The 13,315-nt window shown below is 46.3% G+C and overlaps 1 protein-coding gene and 1 long non-coding RNA gene across 3 annotated transcripts in view; one reads left to right on the top strand and one right to left on the bottom strand.

The window, feature by feature from the left end:
* Nucleotides 1-9,072, top strand: part of LOC133116662 (uncharacterized) — a 38,543-nt gene extending 29,471 nt beyond the window's left edge. The window contains exons 3-4 of the long non-coding RNA XR_009705892.1: nucleotides 6,474-6,510; nucleotides 8,749-9,072. This is a non-coding gene — a long non-coding RNA (uncharacterized LOC133116662). The remainder of the gene's footprint in view (nucleotides 1-6,473; nucleotides 6,511-8,748) is intronic.
* Nucleotides 238-12,864, bottom strand: dpt (dermatopontin). Of its 2 annotated transcripts, XR_009705891.1 has the most exons (5): nucleotides 12,489-12,864; nucleotides 4,732-4,857; nucleotides 3,203-3,310; nucleotides 1,341-2,288; nucleotides 238-1,104 (listed from the first exon to the last, which is right to left on the bottom strand). XR_009705891.1 is itself a non-coding variant. In XM_061226489.1 (4 exons), the coding sequence occupies exons 1-4, from the start codon at nucleotides 12,767-12,769 to the stop codon at nucleotides 2,222-2,224; spliced, it is 582 nt and encodes a 193-aa protein (XP_061082473.1). In that variant the 5' UTR covers nucleotides 12,770-12,864; the 3' UTR covers nucleotides 238-2,221. The 2 variants fall into 2 exon arrangements, 1 of the variants encoding a protein (XP_061082473.1); XM_061226489.1 differs by having other exon boundaries at nucleotides 238-2,288.
* Nucleotides 12,865-13,315: the final 451 nt, after the last annotated feature.

Below are 13,315 nucleotides of genomic sequence, written 5' to 3'. Positions count from 1 at the left end.
ACCCTGATCAGGATAAGCGGGTTCAGATAATGGATGGATGGAATTGTGTAGGACATATACATAAATTTCATTGCATTAATGTGTTCCAAAAATATTCCCAAGGTAATTTTGCTGTATACTGTCTCAGTTATCTCAATTATCCCAGCTGGTCCCAGGCACATCAGCTACTAGGCCACAGGCTGCCCCAGTAAAGACCATAATGGTGAGGAATGGGGAGACGTCTGCATTGTGGCGACATACAGTAAATAATTTCTTTATTGTATTGTACTGTTGTTATCACACATAGCTTTTGCTCTTTGTATACAGTAATAACGATGGATACTCAGAATAGCAGTTTGCACATTGAACAACACATTTTATTTTACAGCATGCTTTTAATATACCCAGAGTACTGCTCATGCATGTTAGTGCTCTGCCTCTGTTTCAGACCTGTAACGCTGTGGCCTGTGTCGTCTCATGTGGAAAAAATAGTATCCTGAAGTATACTATTGTATAGTTGAGAATACTCAAAGTGTAATTTAAGTGTATATCAAGTGTACTATTTATTTCTCCTGGTATGTGCTGCACCCTCACGAGTGCAAGTAGCACAGGATGCCGTGTTGCGTGAGTGTAATATTTTTGGAAGCATAGCGTGGTGTCGTGCGTTTAATTCGTAATCAGTTTGCTAAGGTTGTGCGGAGTGCCCTTTTGCGAGTTCTTTTTGATGGGATTTGGCTTCAAAGAGGCGCGGGCAGTTCGACGACAGCTGGGTGTGAAACGGGATGCCTCCCAGAAGGCCGTGCTCTTCCGCTCTGATATTTAGACGGATCTCATTCCACGGACGGTGTCGTTTTCATTTTTTTGACTGACACTGTCGACATGCGGAAGCAAGTCTTAGGGACAGGACCGGCAGGAGTCCGCCTAAGGCCCTGAGCATTGCGGCACCGCAGAGGAATCAGCTTCAGGACTTTTGTTTAGCATGATAACAGAGGAAGTCAGCTTCAGGACTTTTGTTTAGCATGATAACAGAGGAATCCGCTTCAGGACTTTTGTTTAGCATGATAACAGAGGAATCAGCTTCAGGACTTTTGGTTAGCATGATAACAGAGGAATTAGCTTCAGGACCTTTTGTTAGCATGATAACAGAGGACGTCAGCTTCAGGACTTTTGGTTAGCATGATAACAGAGGAATTCAGCTTCAGGACTTTTGGTTAACATGATAACAGAGGAATTAGCTTCAGGACTTTTGGTTAACATGATAACAGAGGAATTAGCTTCAGGACCTTTTGTTAGCATGATAACAGAGGAATCAGCTTCAGGACTTTCGGTTAGCATGATAACAGAGGAATCAGCTTCAGGACTTTTGCTTAACATGAGGAAGTCAGTTGGTTGGGCCCTGTTGGATGTTATCCCTGCTGAAAAAAAAAAAAACAGCTCAAATTTTTTAAACAGCTGGGAGCCGGTTCACCAGTTAGACCAGCTCCATACTCAACATGGATTGACCTGCTCAAGCTATGTTTTGAAACAGCTGGTAGCCAGTTGACCAGTTCACACCCAGCTCCATACTCAACATGGCTTGACCAGTTCACGCTGTTTTGAAACAGCTGGTAGCTGGAATTTCAAGCTGGACATAGCTGGATTTCACTAGTCTCTATAATCACCTCTCTACGTGTGACAGAATAACTGACGCTTCCTGGAATATGGGGCGAGTGCTCACAGGCTATCCGGCTTTCTAGTGATTTGGATTCCTGCTGCGACCGCTTAAAACAACCCTCTACGTTGGCAGAACACCAGGAAGTCCTGGACAGTCCTCCTCAAACAATCTCGCTGTCTCCGGTGTGTGCCCTGTGATCGTGTCCCGACCGATGCGTTCGCTTCCTCTTTAACACACGGGAACGAATGTGTCACAGTGCCCCCGATCGCTACGTTTTAAAGCCGCTTGTCATCAATTTTATTTTATTTGCATATAGTGTATGAGGTCCATATACGTTTCTTCAAGTACTGGTAATTACTGATGCATATTGGCGTCGTACTACTAATAAACCCGCAGAAGAGTAACACAAATTATTACATTGTCCATTAATGCTGTAGCACATAGTTATTCAAACATAAAATACAAAACCCAGATAAAAAGTAATGTTTAGGACAAAGACGTATAGATGTATAGACACACTTTTGCATGCACACATTAACCAACTTCACTGCTACGTTAGGAATGATCTCACAAAGCCATACATGGGCTTTAGTGGTTTTCAAACTGGCAGTCAAAGTCTGTCATCCTGCACAAGATGTATTTCCACTGTCGATCCCTGCAGGAAAGGAAAAAACATAAACATTGTCAATAGAAGCTGGTCTGTAAACATTCATATGTACATATGTATATTGTTTAGTTATAATGACTTTCTCAGTCAATATGAAAACACTGCTCTAATCGCTAAAATGTCATCACATGCATACCTGATCATGGTTATATAAATTTTAAATATCGCAGACATTGGCAAATTGATGTTTCTGGTTTTGGCAGCCAGGCTTGGGGAAATGGGATCCTAGATTTGTAAGACTAGTAACACTACACAATACAATCTGTTACATAAGGCAACTTCATGATGTGAGCCATATTGAACCGAGCGTGTGAGTACGGTGCAGATTGTGACTAACCGTGTACAGTGTATACATATATTGCAGGTCTCTTGCATGGATTGGAAATATAAAGCAAAGCCATGGGTGGGACGGAAAGTAATGCCTTGTTTAGTAAACACAGAATCCTGTCTTAAAACTCCGCTCCTCTCATTCCTGCTCAAAGACTCCTCACCCAACTGAGGTGAAGAACAGCGTGTTGTTCTCACACATACACACACACACACCCACACTCACACGCGCACTCACACACACACACACACACACACACACACACACACACACACACACACGTGCTGTTCTCACACACCCACACGCGCGCACACGTGTGCTGTTCTCACACACACACACACACACACACACACGTCGTTCTCACACACACACACACGTGTCGTTCTCACACGCACTCACTCGCGCACACACTTGTCGTTCTCTCTCACACACACACACACGTGCCATTCTCATGCACACACACACACGTGTGCGCGTCGTTCTCTACAGAGGTCACGGCTCACACTGAGAACCCGTTGGCCTTCAACCCCGTCTCCGCGGTTACGCGTGGAGCGTTGCCGGGGAAGTGGCTGACCTGAGCACTCCGCTGAAGGTGGTCTGGGCGCCCCTGATGAAGTATCCGTAGCTTGGGATGACCATCTCCCCCTCCTCCTGGTAGTACCGCGGAACGTCCATCGTCTTCCTGCGTAGGGGAGAGACCGGAGTCAGTCTGGTGTAGGTGCATATCGCTGCTGTTCAACTAAAGCTTGTATCGCTACAAAATAATTGTCTTCAAGGCATCATGGTATTAGTTGCCAATTTTATTGACAAATGCAGACAATAAAATAGAATTAGGAATTTAATTTTGTGTAGGCATAACAAAAAATAGGGCCGCTTTCGTGTGATATCAACAGTATACAGTATTTACACGCACAATGCGTTTACTGTACACTTTGGACCGTGGAGTAATGCGGTGTTTATTTGTGGTGTAAACACAGGGAGTTGTGTTCTGCAAGAGGCAGAGGCCGTCTCTCATCCCCTGGGCCATGGCAGGGGGGTGGGGCCATGGCAGGGGGGTGGAGCCATGGCAGGGGGGTGGAGCCATGGCAGGGAGGTGGGGACCATTCTATGGACCAAGTGCATGTTACATCACCCACTGACTGTTCATGGGCTCCTTTTGAAACCGTGGAAGACTACAAATATAGAAGTTCTGGGGCTCCACTATGTTGTACAGCAGGGGTCTCCAATCTTATCCTAAAAGGGCCGGCGTGGGTGCAGGTTTTTGTTTTAACCCAGCAGTAACACACCTGATTATACTAATGAACTAATCGTGGTCTTTAATCAAGACCTAGATGAGTAGAATCAGCTGTCTTAGTCCTGTGCTAAAACAACAACCTGCACACACACCGGCCCTTTCTGGATAAGATTGGAGACCCCTGTTGTACAGTTTTGAGCAAGAAGACTACGCAGTAGAGAGAGAGAGAGTTCCTGATTCGTCCACAAAGTATTTTGTTATTAGAACTATACAGCAATACTCTGTGGACAAATCAGGGACAGATTACATCTCTCTCTCTCTTTCACACGCTTAGTGTGAAGCCACATCGGCTTCCTGACTGCACAGACTCCAAATGTACAACATGGCGGCGCCAGTAAACCTGACTTCCCAGGCTTTAAATTGCTAGCCCATGGATAGTCAGTGGGTGACGTAATGGACACGTGATCCATATTTTTCTGCAGTCTATGGCAGAGACACATCGGGGGGAGAGACGTGTGGTAGGCCGGGGGGGGGGAGACGTGTGGTAGGCCGGGGGGGGAGACGTGTGGTAGGCCGGGGGGGGGAGACGTGTAGTAGGCCGGGGGGGAGGCGTGTAGTAGGCCGGGGGGGGAGGCGTGTGGTAGGCCGGGGGGGAGGCGTGTGGTAGGCCGGGGGGGAGACGTGTGGTAGGCCGGAGGGGGAGACGTGTGGTAGGCCGGGGGGGGAGACGTGTGGTAGGCCGGGGGGGGAGACGTGTGGTAGGCCGGGGGGGGAGGCGTGTAGTAGGCCGGGGGGAGACGTGTGGTAGGCCGGGGGGGGGAGAGGTGTGGTAAGCCGGGGGGGGGGGGGGAGACGTGTGGTAGGCGTACATGCAGGAGTAGGGGCATCTCTGGCTGTATCTGCAGCAGTAGAACTGCCACTCCCGGTCCAGCACGGAGCCGAAGTACTGGCTCTGGACCCCTGCCACCAGCCCGTTGCGGCTGCATGTGGACGTCCTGCAAAAAAGAGCAAAAACAAAAAAAACATTGTTACTGCTACGGTGACATAATCAGCAAATGACCATCGCTCCTGTGATACAACATCCATCCGTCCAACCACCCACCCACCCACCCATCTATCTATCTATCTATCCATCCATCCATTCATCTGTCCATCCTTCCTTCTATCTGTCTATCTATCTATCTATCTCTCCATCCTTCCGTCCATGAAATAATCCATCCATCCGTCTGTTAGATCTGTGTGAGGGTGCACTGCCACGTGCTGACTAGAGACACGGGCACATCTGCTTTTGTCTTAGTGGTTGAGAGAACTTCAGAAGTCTGGGGAAGGACAATGCCAGAACATCCTGTACTTGGGGGTTTTGTGGTCTGCTTAATGGGGGCGGCTGTGTCAGCATTCTAGCATTTTAGCCCTTAGCATTGCGTGTATTCGGCATTCTTTCTAGATGAACCCTGCTTCATGAGTATGTATGAGTTGGTGATCTTTGAAAAAGTAAAATCATCTTCTAAGACCGCCTAACACATGATTACAGCGATGGGTTTCTGCGCTTCAGAATCACCGGTTCCCCATGCAAAGCGGCACTCGACTAGCTGCTAGTCATGTGACATCCTGCGCCAATGAGAACCTGGGGGGGGGCCCTCTGAGATGGCTGTTTGTCTGATTGTAGTCGCTTAACTGCCGGCAATTCAAATGAGGCAGGATTGATTAGGGCTGTCAACGCCAGTGTCGTTTAATAAGAGACCGGAAATGTGTTCTTCTTACAGTGTCTCCTCATTGTACGTCACTCTGGATGCGAGCGTCTGCGTGTAATGTAATGTAATGTGATGTAATGTGATGTAATGTGATGTAATGTAATGTGATGTGATTGGGCAGCTGGAGTGGTTTTGTAGCTGCCTTCCTGCAGACTGATTGACGAGGAGTTGGCTGCCATGCGCATTACGCGCACAAGCACGCTATTGTTGTTTTACGATCCGTCGTCACTGTCAGTCGCACTGACGGTGTCTGCTCTATGCAGACGATGTGCCCGGGGTAGTCTACGGCCATCTCTCAGGAAGATTACTACAGCAGCTGTCTATAACAGCGGTGCCATGTCACAACGGTCAGTTTACTGGGTTTTTCACACTGAAATGACCTTCCTGATAACACGACAATGTTTGCGGCCTGTAGCGTAGTGGTTAAGGTGAATGACTAGGACACGCAAGCCTGGTGGTTCGATTCCCAGGGTGTAGCCACAATAAAGATCCGCACAGCCGTTGGGCCCTTGAGCAAGGCCCTTAACCCTGCATTGCTCCAGGGGAGGATTGTCTCCTGCTTTGTCTAATCAACTGTACGTCGCTCTGGATAAGAGGTCTTTTTTTTTTCTTTTCTTTTTTTTTCTGTGAAGTCTTGTTTATTTCCCTGTCTGAACGCAGACCTTTTGGCTTTTTTGGCTTTTTGGCTTTATGTGATGCGCTGTGCTTAAATGTGCCTCTCTCCTCTGCACTGAAGGTCAAGTGCAGTTCACTTTTCACTCTTTTTTCATTGCCAATGCTCTGGCCACAACCAAATTGTTTTCTTCACCTTTCAACATCTGCTCATTCCTGCTCTTTTTCTGTTGTTTTGTCTTTTACAGTGGTCATTCTGTGGAAGGGAACCGGATAGAGTTTGAGGTAAGACTTTGATGCCTGAGCGTTTTATATTGTATTTCTCCTTTATACCCTCATAATTATTTTGCACATTAAAGTGGATTAAAGTGAACTGTTATATTTATTTATTTTCTTAATGAGACTCTTGGAAGTACCCTGGCTCATGATTCAAAAAGAACAGGCGAAAACACGAATTCTCAGGAAAAGGGGTGTAGTCGTTGTTATGTTGGACCGCCAGGGTAAACTCAGACTCGGGCAGGAGGCCTACTGCAGCCTGACTGGGTAGACAAGAGCCAAATGGAGTTCTGAATTTCCAGAACACTGAAGGGGAGGGTGAGGGAGGCGGGGGGTGGGTTAGGAATAACACCAAGAGACAATGAGACATCGTATGAGGTCAGTAGTTCTTGCGGAAACGGAATTTGGAGCAGGTTTTGGAGCAGCGCCTGTTGGCCTTTTCTGAAACACAGGAGCCTGCTGCTTCTCAAGGCTGTCTGAGAGTGGCCCGTGCCAAGGGCCGAAGGATGCCCGCGGACTGAGTCGATCTCACGATCTCGCGACGATCACGCGGATCAAAGTTTTTTTTAAAAAGCGACATCCCCGATCACAAGAGCTGACGGGTACGACCCGCCCTCCGGATCCTTCCGTCGCTCCAGAGCTCTCCCGTCGACTCTCGTTGATTGACTCACGACATGTGATTTCAATCAAGCTGCCAATTCGCTGAGGTAATGCTCCCCCAGCAGGCTTTGCAGAGGCACCAAGCCGGCTTATTAGCGTGTGATTTACTGAGCCGGTTGCGAATGTTTTATACGTGGTCGTATAAATCTGGGAACTTATGAACACACTTTAAAGGTATATTGCCTTTCACGATAATAAATCAGAACGGGCAATACTGGAGACTTGCTGTCACAGAGAGTGTGCAAATTGGCAGATTGGCATGAATGGGATTCGGCAATAATTGAAATGCCATAACTTACATTTGTGGGAAATAAGTGGCTAACATAATCAACATGTTCGAAAGTATGCCTCCGAGAATCCTCCAAACAGTGGAGCAGTAGAGAGAAGTATTGGCAAGGGTAGCTCTAAGTAGAACAAGCCAACATTCCTTACAGCCTCTATGCTGTTTGCTATTTCCTCCCGAGTACCATGTTCCCCAGTACACTAGCCAGATTTCCTTGTATAAATAGCCAAACGGTTCTTTATAACCAATATTAATGACCTGCTTTCATTTTGCGGAGAACTTCCCCGAAGAAATAAACTGCTCAAGCTAAGTTTTGAAACTGTTGGTTGACCAGCGAGACCAGCTCCATACACAACATGGTTTGACCAGCTCAAGCTATGTTTTGAAACAGCTGGTGGCTGGTATTTCCAGCTGGTCATAGCTGGGTTGTACAGCAGGGCTGCTGTCATGTTGCAGAGACCCTGGCATGTGTGTTAATAAGGAGTAGAGTAGGAATAATTGAGCGTGGTGGCGTTGTGATTGCTGGCTGTTCTCTGAACTGGCAGAAAGCAGCTTGTGGAAAAATAGATCTGAGTCCATCATGGAAATGGAGGGTAAATCTCTCACCCAGCACTGGTCTGCAACACATTACTAGTCCAGGCCAGTTATTCTAAAATGGCTGCTGCTGCTGCCAACTCTCTTTGCATTCCAGTCGGCCGTCATGTCTGTGTCCACTCACTTTTTGTTAACACAACAGAAAAACAACAATACCCGTGCTTGTGTCCCACACAGGACTTGTGTTTTGTGTAATGGTGGCCTTTGCAGCACTTGTGTACATTATACGTGGCAGCCTCGGGGCAGTGAGAACTTGAAGCCAGGCACAGCTCTTTTGCCGGCTATTTCATGTCGCTACGGCGTTCCTCCGTGGTGGAGATTAAGCGACACGCCGCCTCTTGTTTTTGCCAAGGTTTTCGCGGTCAGTGACCTGCAAGGAAGGCTGCAGCTGCCACTGAGAGTAGCGTTGTCCCTGGTTGGGTTTTTGGTAAATATCCGGTTCGTTGTGGTAAATGTTATAGATGCATAAAAATACAAGCTGTGCTTGTTCCCGCTTGAGAGGCTCACTTTGACTTAACCACTTAATGTGAAGTCGTAGAATGTTCTTGTTGCTGATGTCACAATCATTCCTGGTAATTACAATCACTACTAGTAATTACAATCACTTCTGATAATTGAAAGCAATGGAGATCTAGAACAAATAAATGGGGGGAAAAAAAGAAAAAGAAAACCCTCTTCAACGGGTTAATTTTGTTTTGTCATGACTGTAGAGGCGGTGCTGGGGTGACCTTCCACATGCATTGGCACCACTTTGGCGGACATGAGCAAGGACAAAGGCGCGGGCCTTACGCGCGCATTGTGCAGAAGGACACTCAGAGGCTTGGCCCTGCCACCAGTGCTCTCAGTCAGACCGCGCTGTCTGTTGATGTTAAGAGATGAATCGGCATGTCAGGTCTGTTTGAACAGGGCGGACATTCCTTGCCTGCACGGACGTTCCCGTCCTGCGTGTGGGAAGAATAACAACGTGTCATCCTCGGAAGAGTCGAAGCTGTTCCCAGCGGACATGGGTGCACGGGCATCCAGAGTACAGGAAACTCAGGGAAAGAGGGAAAGAGTGATGAAACTGTATTTCGAAGGCCGTATGCCTTGGTGTTTACAGTTTTTTTTAGAGAGGTTTAGAAATTGGAAAATCTTTTTACTGGGTTTGATTTTCAAATATTGTAAGTGTCACTCCTGAATAGTAAATAGCAATAATTCCTTGCATATCATCCATATTTATCAGCACTTCTGCTGACTTTCCATTAAAATGTATGAAACACTGTTCTTATTTGATAAGTTACTTTTTTGATCTCTAGTTTGCATGGTTGCAAAACTTTTGAGCACAAAACTAAGTTTGATTTAAAAATCTATTTTGTTCTTCTGTGGCATGACCGAAAAAGAGAATCTCTTCCCATTATATTAATTTTAGTATTTGCTGGTATATAATTATCAGAAAAAAATTAGAATTCATTAACTATGAAGCTGTCCAAGTGCACAGTCATCTTGATTAAACCTTTTAAGGTGTATGATCTAAAATGTGTGATTACAATGTTCTTAAACATTCAAATGCTGGTGCTACAGTCACTGCTGGTAATTGAAATCAGTTTTAGAACACTGACTTGAATTTTTTTTTCATTTTGGGAGAAGATACGTTTGTGATACGTTGCTAGGCACAGCCACAACAGCTGTGCGCATCATGAACAGGAGGGATCATTCCACCCTCAGTCTCTGTAAGTCACACCCGGATCACTGCGATGGCCTGATGCAGAGCACTGGGTCTCTTACACATATGCATTACACACGCCTAGACCTCTCAGATAGTTGAAATGCTAGCATTAATAATTTACCTGGGTGTTTGGATTGCAGTACTATTAGAGCCCAGGTTGTTAAAAATGCCTCGTCAAAGGTAAAAGGGGGAAAAAAAGATTGCTGCACAGTTCTGTCCTTGTGAGAGAGTGCGACGAAACAAAATGGCGGACACTGAAAAATATGGCTGACCGTTTTGCTCATTCTGTGTCATAAATGTAGAATCCAGATGTAGTATGAACACAGGCCAGAGTATTGCACATAGTGCAACTAGTTAGAGGGGGGGGGGGCTTCCACTTCCTATCTTTCTAGATACATTTATGTCTATTTATTGCAATGTACATAAATTACAAATCCATAGATGGATAGACAGCTGGATAGCGGGATAGACAGATGGAAGGCTGGATGGATAGGTGGCTATATAGTCCTGCTGACACCATGCAGGAAATCGAATAGCAATCCAAAATTGGATTTATATTGCCGTTGGGCCCTTGAGCAAGGCCCTTAACCCTGCATTGCTCAAGGGGAGGATTGTCTCCTGCTTAGTCTAAATCTAAAACTGTAAGTTGCTTTGGATAAAGGCGTCAGCCAAGTGACGTGTAATGTAAAATGTTGAATTTGCTTGCGCTTATTATTTCATAGACTGAACAAAAAAAAAAAAAAAAAACACCAGAAAGCTGCAATTAGATGAAATTACCTTTATGGAATAACTGTCCGGGTCCTTTTAAATTTACAGTCAAAAAGAAAGACGACTTTCATCGCCTGCGAATTTGTGTAGGAAGAAATGTTGCGGTTCGTTCATAACAGTGTTGACAGTTTGTTTAGAAGTTCCACGAGACAATCCAGAATTTGTCTTCTTAAATTAAACACGACGTCTCCAAACTGTAAAGCGTGCGGTTTTCGTGTTCATTAGTTAGAATAAGACATACGGTGTAGTCCAGAGGCCCACTCTACGGCAGTGCGTAAACACATTTTTACATTTCCCGTCATCTCGCGTACAGGGCCCCCCAGATGGTTCTGCATTATAATGTGTGACATAATGTCATTGCATGACTGTTTTTTGCGTCTGCGGTTTTACGCATTTTACCGAAATACAGAAGAGGTTGCTTACTGCTTATGTTTTTCCACGATGACTCATATTACTTAACTCTTTCGAGACTAGGTTTTTTTTTTTTGGAACATGTTTTAAAAATTCTCGTTCTGTGTTCTAGAACCCTGTTGCATTCGATTGCCTGCGGCGGTTGTTCAGTTCAAGGACATATCATATCTAATAACATTTCTGTGATCTCGCACCTTAAAAATACTATCTTGCCATTTTGCGGACATTTAGCCTTTGTGGACTTGGCTCTTTCCTATAGAGAGCGAACTGGGATCTGGAGGGGAGAAAAACGGACACAGCTGTGGCTTTTGTGACTCACGGTCCCTGGTGGAAGTGTTCTGCAATCTGGCCTCCGCTCCAAAGTGCGAGTGTAACTCACTGGTCCACAGCCAGTGGACCAATCCACATACTGGTGCAGCCCAGGATAACTTCAAACAACTTCACACAACATAATGCTGTGACTTAACGTTTCTCGTGAATGTTTGTCTTCGCCAAGATATCACTGCATTGCATGGTCGATCGTGGTGGTGCCCCTGGCAGTGCCTGAAACGTTTGCATTAGTCAGAGGAACAATCTACCATCCACGCGAGTGTAATACCCGTTGAAAACTAATTACGGTAATTTGCTGTAAATCGCACCCATTGCATCCTTGATTTATTCTCATTGGTGCAACAAATTGATGCTGTATTTGAAAGAGCACAGTTGGTATCCCTGTAAAGGACTGTTATGCGGAATATTATCAGCTCTCATGGTGCAGAAATAATCATCTACAATCTCATTTTATAACGACGTGCATATTTACACTTTCTGCGCTTTCATCTGAGTCACAGTATAATTCACATCAAAGTCAGTCGATGACTAAACTGTTATTTTCCCTGGAACAGTTTGCTCCATCGTGTTTATTTTATTTTTCTTTACAGTGCATTATGCTCTGCAGTGTTCCAAAAGTAGTGTACTTTTCGACAGTTTGTACATACAAGGGAAAGACGGCTCAGTACTTTCTTCTCAGATATTTTCACCAACATAGGTCGCGCACTTATGCCTTTCAGTCCAGGTTTATCTAATCATCAGTGCCTCCCTGAGGTAAATGGATATTAGCCGGCTAGACCGAGTGCTTCTATATCTTTCTGGCTGCAACTGCTAAAAGCAATGAACATAACATCACCAGGAATGCCACGTCTCCCTGGGCAACTCCCTGCCTGGCTCCTGCCTCATCCCTGACTTGTAACCCCCTTTCCCCTTTTGAAGCACCCCAGAATATACCCCTCATTGTCACAGTGCTCACTCAGTGTACACTAAAATACAGTTTATTTAGCTGACACTTTTATAAAAAATAAAAAAAAAAGTATAAAAAAAAGGTGCATATCAAGGTCATTGAACAAACGACCGAAAAGGTCGGATGAGGATAAAAAGTCGCACGTTGTCGGATATACGGTAAAGCCGCGAAACACGAGTCTAGCCTTCGGAGAGCTGGCATGGTCGAACAGCATCGCGGGATGGTGTGCAGATGTGCGGCCCCGGGGGCAGGCGGCGGGGAGGGAGGTGCAGGGGATGCGTCGTCCTTACCATTCCATGCCGGCCCGGTTGATGTCGTCCCACCAGCATTCGGTGAGCTCCCCCAGGCCGTGGGGGGTGGGCTGGCACTCGAAGGTCCAGATCCGGTCCGAGCCCTGCTCCACGCTGAAGTAGCTCCGGACGGCCACCAGCGCCTCGCCGTGCGCACACTGGAAGTTGAAGCCCTGCCGGAACGTGTTGACCCAGGGCTCGTCCGGGATGAAGTTGGGCTGGCCGCGGGCGGCGGGGACCAGCAGGGGCAGTGCCCACAGTAGCAGGAACGCCGGGTTCATCCTGGAGGGTCGAGTCTCAAACCAGCATCTGGCTGCTCGCGATGAGCCACGGGCTTCTTCAACAAAGCCCTCTCCGCTCCGTGCGGACGCTCGGCTGCCAGATGTTTCGTATCGCGATCCAGAGCCGATGTGTAATTGGCTGCCATGAGCGCAGCTCCGGTCTTAGACCGGGACTGTTAAGGTGGTATCGCGTAAATCCCCCCTATCGCTGTATTGCTGTAAGGGTTACGGTTTCGGCGAGACTTTCCTTAAAAATCTGCCCCACCGTTAACTGCCTTTGAATGCTAATCTAGCGAGGAAACATGATGTAAATGGCTGTCTTGAATTCACATTTGTTTTCTCCATTAGCTGTTTCTGGATGAGGCATTTTCATTCAATTTTTTTGGGGGTTCCTATAAAAGCTTGGCAGTGAAGTGAGCATTTGGAGGGACATTTCACTCTGAAATGTTGCCCTCTGAGGTCATTTTTGGCAGAAATCTTTCGTTACTCTTTCTCAATTTCCTTGGAAATGCAAGTGCTGCTAATCACATAATGACCAGATTCATA

The sequence above is a fragment of the Conger conger genome, chromosome 17 (genome assembly GCF_963514075.1).
Source record: "Conger conger chromosome 17, fConCon1.1, whole genome shotgun sequence".
Classification (NCBI taxonomy): domain Eukaryota; kingdom Metazoa; phylum Chordata; class Actinopteri; order Anguilliformes; family Congridae; genus Conger; species Conger conger.
Note: the sequence above shows the minus strand (reverse complement) of the source record. Positions and strands in the feature narration are given on the sequence as shown.